At 39.7% G+C, this 18159-nt stretch overlaps 2 protein-coding genes across 3 annotated transcripts in view; one reads left to right on the top strand and one right to left on the bottom strand.

Annotated features, from left to right (window-relative positions):
* Nucleotides 1-5308, top strand: part of LOC143289041 (uncharacterized) — a 45317-nt gene extending 40009 nt beyond the window's left edge. For both annotated transcript variants that reach the window (XM_076597830.1, XM_076597829.1), the window contains one exon: nt 884-5308. In XM_076597830.1, the coding sequence (XP_076453945.1) occupies nt 884-928 (45 nt within the window). In that variant the 3' untranslated portion in view covers nt 929-5308. The remainder of the gene's footprint in view (nt 1-883) is intronic.
* Nucleotides 5309-5828: 520 nt separating this feature from the next.
* LOC143289040 (methylosome subunit pICln-like) overlaps nt 5829-18159 on the bottom strand; it is a 12384-nt gene continuing 53 nt past the window's right edge. The window contains exons 1-7 of the mRNA XM_076597828.1: nt 17982-18159; nt 17346-17672; nt 14689-14825; nt 13568-13657; nt 11871-11987; nt 10515-10625; nt 5829-7443 (exon numbers count right to left, since the gene is read on the bottom strand). The exon at nt 17982-18159 is cut by the window's right edge and continues 53 nt beyond it. Of these exons, the coding sequence (XP_076453943.1) occupies nt 7388-7443; nt 10515-10625; nt 11871-11987; nt 13568-13657; nt 14689-14825; nt 17346-17464 (630 nt within the window). The 5' untranslated portion in view covers nt 17465-17672; nt 17982-18159 and the 3' untranslated portion in view covers nt 5829-7387. The remainder of the gene's footprint in view (nt 7444-10514; nt 10626-11870; nt 11988-13567; nt 13658-14688; nt 14826-17345; nt 17673-17981) is intronic.

The raw sequence follows: 18159 nt of genomic DNA, 5'->3' as shown, positions 1-18159 counted from the left end.
AGTTACGTTCATCCAAACTGCTATATCATCAGCGTATTGGGCGAGATTTATAGATTTAGACAAATATTTTGGCAAATCATATAACATTATGTTGAACAGAAGTGGGGAAATTATAGATCCTTGCGGAATACCCATGTTAATTGATCTTGAAGACGACAGTGATTGCCCAACTTTAGTGATGATGCTTCTTTCTTTTGGACTTGGGTTCATTTACATGCATTAAGTGTGTCCTACACACAGGACTTTGGTTTACTTTGTAATCTGAATGACTAGCATCCCAACCACCAATCAGTGTCCACTGGTGATTGTGGGATTCGATCCTGTGGGACTAGATTGTCATGCTTCCGAGGTGAATGCATTACCAGCAGGCCAGCTCTCCACATGACTGTCATGAAGTAAACAGTGTGGGAGGGAAAGCCAGGAAGGCCCTGTGGAGGGGGAGGGGGGTGGCCAGTCCTCAGTTATTTTCCATCTTCTGGATAGTGTGTCTTATTTGTCTTTAAATCTTCTTTTCTCTGTTGTCTCCTTCCTTGCTGTTCCATTCGTCTTGATGTTTTCCAGTTTGGGGTGTCATTTTTCTGAATTTTTAGGGTGCTGTTATATAATTGTAATTGTGACTAAATTTCTAGGCAATTATTATCGACACATGTATATAAAATTTCTTTCCAGATAGTTATTGATGACAAACCAATGTGATAATGTTTAACAGCAAGACAGGTTTGTTCTGAGTAAGTGCTGGAAGTCTGTGCATGTTAATCATGAAGGATATCAAAATATTGTTGTCTGGAGATGCATGAACATTGACACGCACATCTTGGGGCTCATGTGCTTTTGTTCAGTCATTTCTCTTCATACGCTGATGTTCAGATGACTTATATTACAGAGCAAAAGTGATTCGGAGGACGAAACTCGACTGTGGCAAGTGTGAGTGAATCAGGAGGGAGGACGGCGCAACGGGTCACAATGTTCACGACAAACACATCTCCTCATGAATGTGCAACAAGTTGCGAAGAAGTTGACTGGGTGCTTGCTATGTCTGCCGACTCCTCGTGCCATGGTGCAGTGTTGCTGTCCAGCCGTCACTGCAACGCCAGTCTTCCTGTGTGGCAGTTCTTCGCTCTCCGTCAGGCGGGGTTTGCTACAAGGGGAATTATCCACACACAGCATTGTCTCTCAGCAGCACTGCTCAAAAGGGAACTCGGTCGCATTTCTTATGGGAACACTAAGAACAAATTTTTTTTCCCCAGAATATTTGTGGAAAAAATCCTGAATTCCTATTGTAATTTTAGCAGCTGGTGTGCATTCACACAAGGGACACTCTTTTTGAAAGCCCTGTTTATTAATCAGCCTTACTCTTTTTGAAAGCCTTTTTTTATTGATCAGCCATTTTGAAAGGCAATGTTTCTTTGTTTTCACTTTGGTCAATTCCACCTGTTTAGTGGAAGAGATTCGCACTCCAAAATGAAACATGTTTTCACTTTGGTCAGTTCCACCTGTTTAGCGGAAGAGATTGGCACTCCAAAATGAAACATGTTTTCACTTTGGTCAGTTCCACCTGTTTAGCGGAAGAGATTGGCACTCCAAAATGAAACATGTTTTCACTTTGGTCAGTTCCACCTGTTCAGCGGAAGAGATTGGCACTCCAAAATGAAACATGTTTTCACTTTGGTCAGTTCCACCTGTTTAGCGGAAGAGATTGGCACTCCAAAATGAAACATTTTTTCACTTTGGTCAGTTCCACCTGTTTAGCGGAAGAGATTGGCACTCCAAAATGAAACATGTTTTCACTTTGGTCAGTTCCACCTGTTTAGCGGAAGAGATTGGCACTCCAAAATGAAACGTGGAGGGCGTCTGTTCTGAACCAGGTCCAGCATTGTTGATGTCAATTACTTCATGAACATATCCCATGAAAAAGATAGAACTTTCCTGCTTCTCACTTTTCTGGCCACAAGGGTGGACTAATGACAGTAGTGCTGCTCACCTTGGTCACTCGTGGGCGTCCTTCATTTTGTAAGCCCCTCATCACCACCCCAAAGATGATTCATCAGGTGTACATGGTTATCAGATTGTTTGGCTTAGACTTGACCATAATTAGTCTTCTTTTTTTTTCTTTTTGCTTTTCCAATGCATTGTAATTGAATTAACTGGATTAAACAGTTGATTTTCGAAGCAACTCACCTTGGATATATATTTCAGCATTAAAATGGAAAAGCAGCCTTTGCATGAGGGGATTTTGATAGGCTGGTTGTTGAATTTAAGGACTTTACATTTGGTAAACTGCTGTCTGAACTTGTTAATAATGAAAACTGCTTACAATCCAGTCCATTAGTAGTGTCCTGGTTCTGTTATTGACCTGTGGAATGTGTGGCTTTAACAGCAGTTAGCTTTTACTCTTCTCCGGACACTGGAGGGGAAGCTTTCAAAGTCATTGCATGAAAAGCCACTTTACGCTTTTTTCTTCATTTAAAAAAAAAATTGCTATGCAAGAGCGCATTGTTTTATAAGTATTTTTTATGTTTTCTAATTGGAAATGAAAGAACGTTTACTATTTTGATGCAGTGTAAAGGCATGATCAAAGACACAATAAATGCAGGAATTCTAAAGAGCATTTAGATGTTTATATTCAACCTGAAATCGTTCATCACTTCATAAAAATCTTTGTTGAGGATCACAGCTGGAAAGAGGCATGGCAGACAACTGTGACTGTCTGTCAGTGATGCCTGGCTGCACCGTGTTGTGTTTACAACCGCTGATCTCTGAAGCGTGCCTGACCAGCGCACCACACTGCTGTAAGATGATGTTGATGAAACCAGATTCCATCTGACAAACGAGGAGAAAAAGCAGCAGTGGATTGCTAGTTTGAGACACAGTACTGCGGTGCATGGAGGAAGGTGGCAGAATGGTCAAGAGACTGTCTGCCAATACAGAATGCGTGAGGGTTAGGGTTGAATCTCTGGTCATGCCCCTTCTCCCAAGGTTGACTGGAAAATCAAACTGAGCGTGTAGTCATTTGGATGAAATGATAAAACGGGAGGTCCCATGTACAGCATGAACATGGAGCACTGATGAAGAACCCATGGCGAACCAAACTGGCAGAATTCTGTAAAAGAAATCCACTCTGATAGATACAGAAGTATGTAATTGTGCACTCACAGCCTGGCTAGTAGGTTAGGTTATGCTGCTGGTCAGGCAAATGCCTAGCAGGTGTGGTGTAGCGCATACAGATTTGTCTCCAAACGCAGTGACACCACCTTGAGAAAGTGAAACTGTCAGATGGGGCAGTGAGGAAACGAGGGGAATGGGAAGAATGAGTTCTGTGCCAAATAACTTTGTGGCTCAAAGTCATAAAACGGCTTATTGTTTTCACTCTGGTGAAATTTGTTATTGGTATGACAAAGCTGAAAAGTTTGTGAGGGTTTTATGCGTGTGTGTTCAGAAATGTGGACAGACAGTAGCTATTGATACAATTGTTTTCTCTCCAGTATTTGACCAGCCAAGCCCTTTTACACCCACTGCTTTTTTTCTTCTTCTTCCTCATCTGGTCAGTAAGATTTCTCTCCAATAATAATACTTGTTTCAATATTGATCATCTGCTGAAATGAAGTCCTTGATATTCGTTTACATGCTTGAATGATATTTGACAGTAAATGAAGCGAGTAAATTTTTCTTACCTGTCTTCTGCAAGTGTCTTAGACGATTTCAACTTCCCCCCCCCCCCTTATAAACATCAGTTTCCAGTTGACTAAATGTTGTAGTTGTTAGCTAGAAGTAGTGGTGCAGAGGGATTGAAAGTGACAGTTGGAAAGGATCCTAATTTATTCATTGAACAAAGAGAGATGTTGGGTTGTGTCAAGTTTCCAAGAATGTGTGTGCAATATTCAAACCTGTATATAGTTAATTTATTTCACTGGTGCTATTGCAAAGAAATGTGTATCTGCAGAGAGGTGAGCGTACAAGGTCTCTGTATACTGGAAGCTTTGTGGTTGTGTGTTGGAGATTGCAGTGAATCAATGTAACCATGTCAGCGTTTGTAATCTTTCCCTTTGTGCAAAAAGGAAATTTTCTTCCTAAACTTACGTGTAACATACTTACCGTGACCCACTAGTGCAGACTCCGGCAAGGGTCTGACATTTCTGTCCTGTACAAACTACTATCCACCTATGTGGAGAAAATGAAAGTAGCTACAGCCGATAACCTCCCCTTTGCCCCCCTGAATAGCGCCCTCTTTTGACGGCAGTATGCCGTAACCAGTGCAGCGAGCAGGGAGAACAGGAAGCGGGGAGGACAGGAGGGTCTTAAATTTGGGTCATGGTATGTTATTTAAACGTAATTTTAGGAAGAAAATTTCCTTTTAATTACACAAACTTAACCATGATCCACTAGTGCAGAACAGCGTGACAAAGTGGAGGGTTCACCTGTTCTAATGTCTGTGTGCTGCGATGGCCTGTTGTGCAATAGTAGTTTGCACAGGACAGGAATGTCAGACCCCTGCCGGAGTCTGCACTAGTGGGTCACAGTTAAGTATGTGTAATTAAAAGACCTTTTATAAAGTCATTTGTTTTGTTCCAACATGAAAGGATAATGAGGCTAGAGAGTAAACAAATGACAAAGAATAAAGAGTGGTAACTCTCTCCATACACAAGGTATAAACGATAAGGACAAGCGTGGCGCTTCCTTTAAGGAAGCATCTGGGTTTGTTCTAATGTGCCTTTCATTTACTTGTGGACTAACTGAATCAGTAGCATAAGCAGCATAAACTTGAAGTCGTGCACCTTGTGTGTGGAGAGAGTTACCACTCTGTATTGTTTGTTAATCATTTCTTTCGTCTTTTTAAAAAGTATCTCACATACCCTTTTTTCCCCAGAAAGGGGTGAAAGATGTGATGCACTTTCTTTAGAAATATCCAGGAAAGAAAGGAAAAACAGGGAGAGAGATTAACAACCTCAATGTAGTTGTAAGAAACAAGAATTGGAAGGGGGGCTTTCTACTTAATGCACATTTTTGTTGTTTTTTTTTGTTGTTTTTTTTATAATAAAGAAAGCAAACCTGAAAGCTAAGAAACAAAACTATAGGTATATGGTTTTTATAACAGATAATACCCATAAATACAGGTGTTACACACCTTGGGAGTTGAAATATATATGGAGGAGGCCAAAGTACTTTGTTGTCGTAGCACCCGTGGAGATGTATTTATTCAGTGCCCTTTCCTGTTTGTGAATAGGAGCATGAGGAGCAGTAGCTATTTAATTTGTATGATGTACATTCATGCAACCTGATGATGCCTTGAATAAACAAACTGACAGTTTCAGTCTTTGTTCTGTTTTGTTTTGTTTTTTTCATCTTCTGTGTGTCGAGTATCAGTCAGCAGTTGAACAGTAGCTGTAGTATCTGTAGTACATAGAAGTATTAGTCACATGTGAAAGAGAATGGGAGTACTTCCAACAAAGCACTACATAGAGTACACTCAGTTTTCTAAAAACAAAACAAATGTACACGTTTATTTCCATCCAGTGTGTAGTGACCATTAACCCTTTGAGCCCTGACCACCGCTTTACCGGTGGTAGAAAAAAATGACATAATGCCTAGCCACCGGTTGAGCGGTATGTAAACACTTGCGTTGTGTTTTGCTATTGGTTGACTTATATTGAAGAGCCAATCAGAAAAACTGTAATATTCTGACGTCAGCGAATGTAGTACTGACATGGCCGCACCTTTTCACTGTGTTTTGTGGTGTGTTTTTTGATAAAAAAGATTGATTTCAATATAAGTCAACCAATAGCAAAACATGACACAAGTGTTTACGCACTGCTCAACCGGTGGCTAGGCACTATGTCATTTTTCTCTACCACCGGTAAAGCGGTGGTCAGGGTACTCTTTTTATATCTGCCATGACACATTAAATACCAAATATTTGCAAATTTTGGCTCAGGAGCTTAGGCAGAAGGGCTAAAGTTGCTCGGGAACTCCGGGCTCAAAGGGTTAAATCACATTAAAATTACCTGTGCTGTCTGCTCTGCACATTCATTTTCCAGCACTGATCAAACAAGACTTTTTATAGCAACTCAGCTTGTAAACTGACTGCATACCCATGTAAGAAAGGATATGACCATTTTTCATGCTCAGTTTTTATATATAATTTGCACAAACTGTAATTAAGTCTCACTGAGAAAAATGAAAAGGGCAAAATGATCGGTATTATTCAAGAAAAAGACAAACAAAACTTGGGATTTGCGATAATGTAAAGACATCAATAAGCATGTCAAGAGTCAAGTTCAAGTACAGAAATAACACTGAATGACTAGGCAAAATCATTTTATGCACAACCACTAAGTTATCATAATTATCCAAAAAGCAGATATAGCTACATCAATTATGGCCATGTGTGCTTGTGTAATTATGACTGAACTTTTTGAAAAATGTTGTTGCTAATGTGATCTTATAAATTTTATTTATTCATTGATTTATTCATTTTTTGCAAAAGTAAAATCTTTCTTTTAATGGTGACAACATCAACTTCAAAAATGAAAAGAAAAAAGTATTGTCCAAACCTGTGAAATGGGCCTTGATCAGATATGGAAGAAGGGTGCACGCTTTCACATTTGCAAAATACAAATCCACACCCTGACAAAATGTAACTGATCACCAAATGTCACTGTTGCGTTTTTCTGAACATATGTGAATGGATCGATCCATAAACTGGCACATTTAATTTTTTTCTTAGAATAAAAAAAATAAAAAGATTAGTATGAACCTAGCTTGGCTAAGGACAAGAAAAAAACATCTGCAAGGTCTGTTGCAGCATTTTCTACAGCAATGAACTCATCATTTTTTTCATCAAACGCAAACCAGCTTCCAATACATTTAGAAACAAAAGGATTATTCCATTAAGACCTTTTGTACAATTATATTTTGAAACTGAAGGCTTGTTTGACTTACAAGCCTGGGCCAACAGTAACAATGCTTAGGAAAGGAGGAACATCTTGAAAATTAAAAACTCAGCTAATGTTGTATTTCTCAAATAAACATACACAGTGAAACATTTTTCATCATTACACAATATCATGTGCATTTTTTATTTCCAAGATGGAAGATTTTGATCATGGAAATAGTACATGTACTGTTGCATGCACTTTACTTACTGTATCAAATATTTTCTCACGTGCAGTTGCATGCACTTAACTTATTCTTTCAAATATTTCACTCCAATGAATAGTAATCGTCTTAAAGATATTTTGATCACTCTGCAGACCATCAGTTAACTCTTGCACATCTCAAACTCCAACAATTCATCTCAAAACCTCTTTCAAGCAAGTTCCAACACACACACACACACACACACACACACAGCTTCTGTCTCACATATAACCATACACAAACTCATGGAGCATCATTCCATGTCGGCATCTTCGAACTGGTCCTCCACCCCTTCACCATTCACCCCACCTGCACACAGACACACACACCTCACATCATAACTGTACATTCCTTTTGAATGCCTGATAAATACAGACACTATCCTATCCTAAAGCTCAAAGCCCTTTCCAATACAAGCCGTTGCCAGAACAGGCTGCCTACCTGGGTAGAGCCAAATGACAGCTGCCTTTCGGCACTCATCATTCATTTCCTGTCGGTCAGTAACACATCAGTCATGCACACATATGTACAATTGTATTTTTTATGTGGAAGATAATAAAATAACGAAAATAAGAGTAATAATAATGCAAGGAATTTAACCCGTACAGTGCCAGAGAATTTTGTGTGAAAAAAAAAGAAAAAAGTGCTCTGATTTATCATATTTTTTAAAAAAATCCGTTTTTTTCACAACTGACATAAAGGGGGTGAGTTTTTCTCATATAACAGAAATTTTACAAATGTGGTCTTTTGTAACCATAGACACTTCCTACTTGTAGCAATTAAATAGGCAAAAGCGTATGCACAGTGGATATCCACTACAGAATCAGTTTGCATTTGACTTTGAGCCACGGTACTTGCTGAAGTTGACGGAGACGCCATCTTATCCAGCGAGCGAGTGAGAAGGGTGACTACATGCTCGCATCTATTGTACTACAAGGCATTTTCAGCCACAAAAAAATAAAAGTACAGGTGCATTTTTGGGTGACTGTAGAACAGATCTGTGCCGTTTGTTTCGCACAAACCTATGAACTACAAATTTTTGAACTTGCAGCACCTCAGTAGCAAAGTGCTGTGCGCATGAGGTAAGGTACAGTGTACCGTAGTATAGAAAGAATTAATCTAGATAACTATTCTGGCATTTCAAAGTGAAGATGATAATTTTCATGCACTGGAAAAGTATATTTCCACCTCAACAGAATGACACCCAGAAAGAAAGCACACAAAATAGAGCTGGAAAAAGCATGCTTAGTGTCTGAGTATACCTGGAAAAGAAAATTAAACAGCTTGTGAGTAAAGAAAGGGAACTTGAAGCTTTTCTTACACCAAAGAGCATCCCTCTTTAGAGGAGGGAGTACTTTGATATTCCCTTCCTTCTGGTTGTAACTGATCTCACCAAGTGTCTGCTGTGCAGCCGTTTTCGTCTCCTCTATAAAGAAATCGGTCAACTTATCGGTGACAAAAAGTGTGAAAAGTAGACAACACCCGATTCCCGTCTATCATCTGTCAACCCTGGGTTTCAAGAAAATAGTGGATTATTGGCTGTTACCATTCCACGCAACTGATCACTGTGAAAAGACAGTTCACTGACAGGTCAGAGTCACACCCCCTTACCCCAGCCTCTGTCTGGCCTTCAGCCTATCGTCTTTCAACACTGCTCTATCTCTCCTCCTCCTCTTACGTGACAGTACCGTGCCTTCACTGTCAGTCATGGTCACTTGCTCAGAAATGATGTCCATCCAATCGATAGACCGACTGAAGAAAGTGTCGAATGTTGCTGTCAGATTCGTCACTGTCATCTTCCCCTTCAAGTTCCAATGGATGTTAAGACGAGACAGAGCCATCTCTGATCGTTATACATAATCATCAGCACAGCTTGCATGTGTACCTTTAAAAATAGTAAAAACAATAGAAGTAAAAAATTCTTGCATTTATTTATATGGAATAATTTCGAAATTTTGAATTTCAGTCTGCTTTTACAGTTAGTGATAAATGCATATAGTCAGTATAGTCAGAAACTTGAAGTTTTGTCAAAAGTTAATTCACTGTTGGGTTTGTTCTCAGCACAATATATTTAAAAAGGAGCAGTCTTCTTAACACCTAAAAGTTTGAAACAAGTGAAAATAATGCCATTGTTTTCAACACATGACTCGATGATTATTCTATTCGGTTTTTTACCCCCATCTTAAATCACTGTCATTTTCATATAACGGAATCATTCCCTCTTTCATAAGGCACAACACCTTCTCCTGTCACACTTGGTGCAGTGTACTTTTTGTTTCTTCTCAGGAGTGAATCATTCTTTCTCCTAGAGTTTTTCCTTCTAGAAACACACGCCCACATGAAAGGAAATTTTCTTCCAAATATTACGTTTACATAACATACTTACCGTGACCCACTAGTGCAGACTCTGGCAGGGGTCTGATTCCTGTCCTGTGCAAACTACTACCCGCCTATACAGAGAAAATTGAAGTAGCTACGGCCGATAACCTCCTGAAGTAGGTTACCTCCCCTTTGCATCCCTGACACAAACTCTCTTTTTTTTTTCCTTCGGAAATCACTGTCAGTTTCATCTGACCGGATTATCCTCTCTCCCATAGTTATTCCTTCTCCAATCCCACACACTGCTGTAAACTTTCTTTCTTTCTTCCCCCCCCCCCCCCCCCCCACACCCCCCTTTTATTTTATTTTATTTTATTTTTACTTGCTGTCATTTTCACACGACTGGATGGATTATTCCCCTATAATTTTTTCTTCGCCAACACAACCTCATATGCTGCCTGTATGCTGTTGTTGTTTTTTTTCTTGTTTTTTTTTTTTCCTTCTTGTATCATGTCATTTTCATCTGAATGGATTAATGTATCTAACAGATTTTCCTTCTCCAATCCCACACATTGTCATGTACTTTCTTTTTTTTCCTTTCCTTTCTAAATCACTGTTATTTACAAGTAACTTGTGTCAGCACATTTCATACACCATGGCATACCAGAAACCCTCATCAGCAACAACAGACCACAGTTTGCATCTTCAGAGTTTGCTAATCAACCTGGGATTTCTGCCAATTAACTTCAAGCCCCGAACATCTTCAATCAAATGGGCTCGCAGAAAAACGGTGCAAACTGCTAAAAAATCTAAAAATGATTATGTGTTTATGTGATTATTTAGAGAATGTGTTACTATCTAATAACTTTGGCAGGTTGCCTACGACTTGGTCCCAACCACAGCTTGTAAACAAATAAAGGGAAAGTATCCAGTTCCTTGATTAATTGCAAACTGCGATCGATGTCAAGTGATACAACTTGTTTATTCTCTGTCCTGTAAATTTTCCTTCTCAAATCCCACACACTGCCTGTGTCCCTGGCAACAAGGTATGATATGTGTACCTGTGTGGGCGTCACCTGCGTCACCAGTCTGCAGCATGGCTTCAAAGCGAGCCAGGCGAGCACGGCCAGCAGGTGTCAGGTGAGCAGCTCCCTCCTCCCCGTCGTAATAAACTGGGGGAAAAAACAACAATGCAGCCTTTAATTTTCATGGTTTCCGTTTGATTCTGATTTCTATTCTGCAATTTAACAAAGGAAGAACTGTATGAAAAATAAGCCATGCACAAATTAACAAGCACAACAAAAAAGTATAAAAAATTTAAAAAAAAACAAAAACAAACGTTTGAGTGTAATTTCTGTGTTTTAAAAAAGGAAGATCCATATGAAAAAACTTTCATGCACAAATTATCAAGCACGACTAAGCAAGTATCGAAAAAAATTATTAAAAAGCTTTAGAAAAACTCGTGAACACTGGATCACAAATCTAGCACCTAACAATTCTGCCACAATGACAGGGACCATCATCTGTCAAATAAAGCCCCTTTTGAAGGGGCCAAGGTATAGGATACATGACCACTAATACACCTAGTCAGTGGCCACTTACAGGCTTGACTCCCTAGACAAAAAGAACTTCCCTGAAAGAGGGAAATTTTCACTGCGAGCAAATGCTCACTGTTTTCAGTGCGCACTGTGACAGTCTTGACTTCACCTTCTTTTGTGATTCACATCAACACAGACTGAAATTACACCTTTTGGTTCCAGTTCTGTCATGACTGTGCGACTTCATTCCCATCTTCTTCAAAAAAAGCCTTCGAAAATTTTTGTGAGCAGTTGAAAACAGAGTTATCCAATGAATATTCCTCAAAATTGTTTCATGGTGTGACTCTGATGGCCTGTATGACAGACATGTTTGACAATGACCATCAGAACAACACAGGCGGCAACTGCTGTCCTGAATGTCTGGGCTGGAAACTGATTATAGCGGAAAGCATCTTGCCCAAGGTACATCACCTCTCTTAGGGACAGTCGGCGCTGGGATGGCCCCAAAAGACTAACTTGCCCTCAAAACTGCAGCACAAGCAGCCAGTGTAATCTTGCCTCCTAGTTTGCCAGTCACAGTCCTTCACAAAAGACCAAGCTGTAAATGAATTCCTATTACAGAGAAATCACTGATCAAACAGCTCTTACTTTGCTGTTGGCCCAACTGTAAACTTGCATCAATCTATGATATAAGCCAAGTGTTGAGCCTATGTGGCATACATTATGTGAATAGGTATGTTTTTTTAAAAGAGGGAAAAACTATACATACAAAAAAAAAGAAAAGAAAAGAAGTCAACCTTGGTTATAATAATGGAACTGCTTCTTAAAACAACTGTTAACTCAACAAACAGTGGTAATAATCCAGACCATCGTTCTCACATTCTTCCTCCTCGTCCTCCTCCTCCAAGTCATTGAACTCCCCTTCCTCCCCGGCTTCCAGCACAGGGTCAGGGTGCAGCGCCTGGCACTGGGACATGGCTGTGTACATGGGCTGCACTGCAACACACTCTGTACTCTCAACTCTCCTTCATATCAAATGGCAGCAGCTTAACCATACACCCTGCACCAAGACACAGGGAGCGGAATGAAATAGAACACAGTAGAAAGAAGAACAGTCAAGAACAGCAAAGGATTTGCACTCACTTTGTTGAGTCTTCATAGCATAAAAAAATGATTTCCTTCACTATCCATACATATATATGTGTGTATGTGTGCGTGCATGTTATTTTAGAATATGCAACTCTTTCACTTTTCAGAACAGTTAAAATTCCACACACCCGAAGTAAAATATCACTGAACTTACATGTCTGTGTGGAGGGGTATAGACCAAACATGATCAGTGAACTTACATGTGTCTGTGTCTAGGGGCATGAACTGAACATGATCAGTGAAATTACATGTATCTCTGTCGATGGGAAAGAATTCAAACATTATCAGTGGATTTACACAAACCTTTTTCATGGGGTATAAGATTAACATGATCAGTTAACTTACACATATTTTTGTTGAGGGGTAAGAACCAAACATGATCAGTGAACTTACATGTGTCTCTGTTGATGGGAAAGAACTAAACATTTTTGGTGGACATACATAAGCCTTTGTCAAGGGGTATATGATTAACAAAATGAGTGAACTTTCACATATTTTTATTGAGGGGTATCTTCTTCTTCTTCTTCTGTGTTCATGGGCTGCATCTCCCACGTTCACTTGTATGTACACAAGTGGTTTTTTACCTATATGACCGTTTTTAACCCCACCTGACCATGTAGGCAGCCATACTCCGCTTTCAGGGGTGTGCATGCTGGGTATGTTCTTATTTTCTCACGTGCAGTTGCATGCACTTAACTTATTCTTTCAAATATTTCACTCCAATGAATAGTAATCGTCTTAAAGATATTTTGATCACTCTGCAGACCATCAGTTAACTCTTGCACATCTCAAACTTAACTTATTCTTTCAAATATTTCACTCCAATGAATAGTAATCGTCTTAAAGATATTTTGATCACTCTGCAGACCATCAGTTAACTCTTGCACATCTCAAACTCCAACAATTCATCTCAAAATCTCTTTCAAGCAACCCACCGAATGCTGACATGGATTTCAGAATCTTTTACGTGTGTATTTGATCTGCTTGCGTATACACACGAAAAGGGTTCAGGCACTAGCAAGTCTGCATGTATGCTGAGATCGGAAAAATCTCCACCTGTTTACCCACCAGGCACCGTCACCGAGATTCGAACCCGGGACCCTCAGACTGAAAGTCCAACGCTTTAACCACATGACTATTACGCCTGCCGTTGAGGGGTATGAAGTGAACATGATCAGTGAACTTACACATGTTTTTGTCGAGGGGTATGAAGCGAAGATGATCAGTGAACTGACACATGTTTTTGTCGAGGGGTATGAAGCGAACATGATCAGTGAACTTACACATGTTTTTGTCGAGGGGTATGAAGCGAACATGATCAGTGAACTTACACATGTTTTTGTCGAGGGGTATGAAGCGAACATGATCAGTGAACTTACACATGTTTTTGTCGAGGGGTATGAAGCGAACATGATCAGTGAACTTACACATGTTTTTGTCGAGGGGTATGAAGCGAACATTGAGCACTGTCGAACCACCTTCCTCTTCTCTGCATTCATCTCCCTGCCCTTCCTCCCCTGGCATCACACACAGCATCAAGTCACCACTGTCACACTCACTGGTGCTTTTTCTGAAAGACTGTTTTTCAGTACACTATATATCACGGGTTACATATATTTTAGAACACATATCTCTTTCACTGAGTAATTAATCAAGTCGCTGTGTTCCATTGTTTTCATATTTGTATTCAGCTGAATATTTTACTTTTTGATCAATTAGTTCAACCTGTTTACGTGTATGCTGGATTCACATGTGGACTGAGAGACTGCACGCTGCGAGTGACAAGCCTTTCGAGGCATAAATGATTTCCATTCGGATTAATTTAAGATGTATTGATTTTTTTGGTATTGAATAAATCATGAACAAGATTTTCAGAACACAGTTTTCATTGATATAAGGGCAACTCAGCTCTGGAATCTGAATCATAACCTCAGCTGATTAAATGCTCAGCCATCTTTGACATACCTTTCAACAGAAATTTTCTTTTTTGTTGTTAATACATAAAATATATCTGTTACAACACAATGACATTACAAATCAATACTTATAGAAACCATGATTTGACCACAGTGACTTTAACTCTTATACATAAATGAATAACCATCATTTCCAAAGCAAAATTTGCCATGAAAACATTTTGTGCCCATGGAACACAACTGCTTATCTCTGGCATGTGGGGCAGCATTGAAGAACATTTCTTTTAATGCTGTTTCCTTGACAAAAGATTTGTTATCAGATAGGGTTGTTAGCCCTGTCCCCAGGAACATTTCTGCCAATGATGTTTCCACAACAAAGATTTTTTTTTTTTTTTAATTTTTTTTTTTTTTACAGAACTGGGTTAGTAGCCTTGTGCCCAACCCCCAACTAGGAGGACCAGTGGATTGTGCTTTGTCCCGCCTCTACCCTTCAGCCTGTCCAGCTTGGGTGGCTTTGCCTGCAGCATAAGCTCCCTCCGGCAAAGCTCTAGGGGTTACAGAACTCACACTCAGCAGCGAAAGTTTCAAGCAGTTCAAACACAATGTGTTCTATTTATACATACAGTCATTACCTTGTGCTTGTTCAACCATGAGGTGGAGACACTCATGTGGGAAGAAATGGAGGTCACGACTGATGGCATGACAGTTGATGCAAGGGTACAGTATGTTGAGGCCTTGACCATCACTCTCCCTCTGCCATGTCACGCAACTGAAAACACAAACATGCTGTTCATTCATAACCATCTGTTAGTCTTCAATCAGCAGGTCTTGTGTCTGTCACAAAAATCATTAGTTTTCTTGATATCAGAATCAGAATCACTGTATTATCTTAGAAAGAGAAATTAAAAGTGGTCCTGAAGCAATAGTCACTATACTACTGTGATATATATGTGTGATGAGGTAAACTGAGTGATATGGGGCTGTTTATTAATTTTGATAAAATGATTTAAAGAACTGAAACATTAAAAGATATATTTAGTAAAACAGTGTGTATCAGAAACACAACTTTCAACTCGGCCCAAGTGAAGTGAGTGTTGTTAAGCGTCAACAATAAAAATCTGCTTCTGTCTTGTAAGTTCCGGATCTGTTCTCATCCAAACACTATAATAACGTGGTTTTAGTTTCCAACACATGATCACATATAGAATTTGAGATTTTAGCATTATATGTGGCAAAAAGACAAAATGACATAAGCCTCTGTGTTGCACTCAGCTGACAAAGGATTAGGATAAAATCAAAATAGTAATTTAGCTGCTACAAGTGTCTATGTAAGCACAACAAATATAATCTGGCAGTAAATGATACATAGATTTAGTTTAATAAATGTTTGGAGTATCTGTTTAGAATGGGCTTTATTCAAAATTTGAATGGCCTTGCGCCGGTATTAGAGCGCCAGTTATGCTCAGTTGGTCAAGTGCAAAATGTTATCTGCTAAACAGCTTGTGTATGAAGCAATCATCGTAGCCAGCTGAGCGCTCTGCTACATCTGTACAGATTATAAGCAGAACCTTGTAATCTGTATGTATCACTGAACTGATATTTGTCGATCAGCAGAAAACATCATGCAAAGATGAATATAAACAAATATATATGGTATGAAGCAATACTGTTAACTCAGACAAAAGCAGGACTGTTATTTTCTATCTTTCAGAGGCTTACTCCTCAACCAAAGAAAGGATAGGGTGTGACAAACAGCACTTCCGCTTTCTCCTTCCACATTATATATAAGTGGACTTTTCACATACATGACAGTTTTTACTATGCCATGCATGCAACCATACTCCTTTTGGGGGGTTGTGCATGTCAGATGTTCTTTTACCATAAATCATCACACACTGACATGAATTTCAGGATCTTTAACATGTACATTTGATCTGCATGTGTACACACACGATGGGGGTTGAGACATGAGTACGTCTGCAGATTGGTTTACCTGGGAGATAAGAAAAATCTCCAATCTTAATCCACCAGGTGCTATGACCAGGATTCAAAACTGGGCACCTCAGATTAAAAGTCCAGGCTTTGAGTTTAACCACTCGGCTGTGGCACTAGCACAGTATCGAACAGAGGGCAGTGACTTACAGTGCTGGCTTACAATCATTAACTGTAATAAATCTGTGTATGTAGAGGTCAGTAACTTCGCAATCTGCTATTCTATCAATTTCATTTAGTATTTAGTTAAGTACAATACTTTAACATTCTTCCTTGTTATGCTTATTTTTTCCCTCATGCTACAGAAGCCTAAGGGACAGCAGCACAGAAGTGTCAATATGAATGCCAGAATGGCTATTTGATAGAAGAACATGTGCATGGGATGTCTGTGTGAGAGACTGACAAAGGACTGAGGCTGCTACTGCTTAGTGCCATTTATTCAACATTGTAGTATGACACCCTGGAACATTCTGTATCTGAGTAACACTGTATGCGTAATGCATTTGCTTTACTAAGTAGCTGGATGTCGATCCTCGACTGATACGAAACTCAGTGATTAGCGGAGATCCCAACGAAAATGTTATTGAACGACATTGATAATCAATACATTCCATAATTTGGGTTCGTCAGTAAATAAACAAAATAGTGGAAGTTTGTTGGTAATTTTGGTGGGGGATTTGTCAAATATAGAGTCAGGTGGAGGTGTTGAGGGTCACGTGACCAATCTGTGGATCAAGAGTTTGATCCTGATTGGACTTTTTTGTACAGATTCTATCAGCCATTAGTGAAAAGTTTATGCTGGACAGCAGCGAAAGCAAACTCAAGAATCAAGAAAGGTCTGCATAGACTTTCAATGACAGAAATTTCAACGTTACATCCGTTAATTATTCGGAACCGATGTCGAGCTGTTCGCTGCACATCGATCGTGGATCGATGCCCAGCGCCTGCCGCCTTTGCTTTAAATGTGTTTAAGAAGTACAGTTGTTGAGCAAGAATTCAAGCTTTAAATAAGTACACTTTTCCAATTTGGAACAAATATTCAAACTGCTTTATTTGAAAGTCTGTTTCATAATACTAGTGAATAGATCATCTCTTTTTTTTTTCTTTTTCATGCATGGTACATTGTCTCCCCACGTTTCATTTCAAACTCCATGGGTGGGCGGAGGAGGTAGAAGTCTTTCCCCGTTGTACGTAAGGCTTATTTGGTGTGACTGATGTCAGGACAGTGCTATTATGCCATAATTGTTTCATGTCGTCGTACGTGATACAGACACATAATAAATTGACAGTGTGTAACCTTTCTGCAATGAACAGAGTTCCATTGCCAAAGTCTTGTCCATCCACATCGGCACTTGTGTTCGCCTGCTTGAGTCGGATAGCTTCTGTCGGTGAAGACACGTCAGTCAGCTGAAGCATTTTCACGGACTTAGAAACAATGTGTTTGTAATCATAAAATAAACAGAGTCTATGCGTCAGATTACAACGCTGACCACTTTCACTTCGTCAAATAACAAGTCGTGTGCACCACGTTTTCTTCGGACCGGAAGTTGACAAAAAGTGCGCGCTGAGTGCTGAGAGGAAGAAGAAAACAAAATTCGCTCCCTTGGAAGAAAATGCTTGGGGTCTGAAAAATTACAGCAGTTCTTTTGTGTTTTGGTTTTGCAAATTGGTTTCATACCAGCTGCAGCTGCATATGAGGGGAGTGAAAGTAGGACTACTCATATTCCTGCACAACTGGAGAAGCGAACACACCAGTGGACTGCGCCCTATCAGTTCATCCCTCGGTAGCGGCCCAGCTGCGCCCAACAGCAACCTCCCGCAACACGACAGTTTTCATCAACATACTGATGTTGGTCGTCAGGTGGAAGAAGAAGAACTGACATAGCACCGGTAACAGCGGTTAAATGGCCATGCAAACGACTGAAATACACACCAGGACAAACGGCGAGAGGAAAAAGCCTTTGACTGAGTCAGTCGAGCCTTGTAAATTATTTTCACAGGGACCTGTGTCACCACACAAATCCTTATCGTTTTGTTAAAAAAATCAACCGAGAGTTGTTTTTTGTTCTGTTTTGTTTTCAATATTCTGCTTGTGCGCACTGACAAACACA

This window comes from Babylonia areolata, chromosome 13 (assembly GCF_041734735.1).
Source record: "Babylonia areolata isolate BAREFJ2019XMU chromosome 13, ASM4173473v1, whole genome shotgun sequence".
Lineage (NCBI taxonomy): Eukaryota > Metazoa > Mollusca > Gastropoda > Neogastropoda > Buccinidae > Babylonia > Babylonia areolata.
The sequence above is the reverse complement of the archived record's forward strand: the minus strand, read 5'-3'. Positions and strand labels throughout refer to the sequence as shown.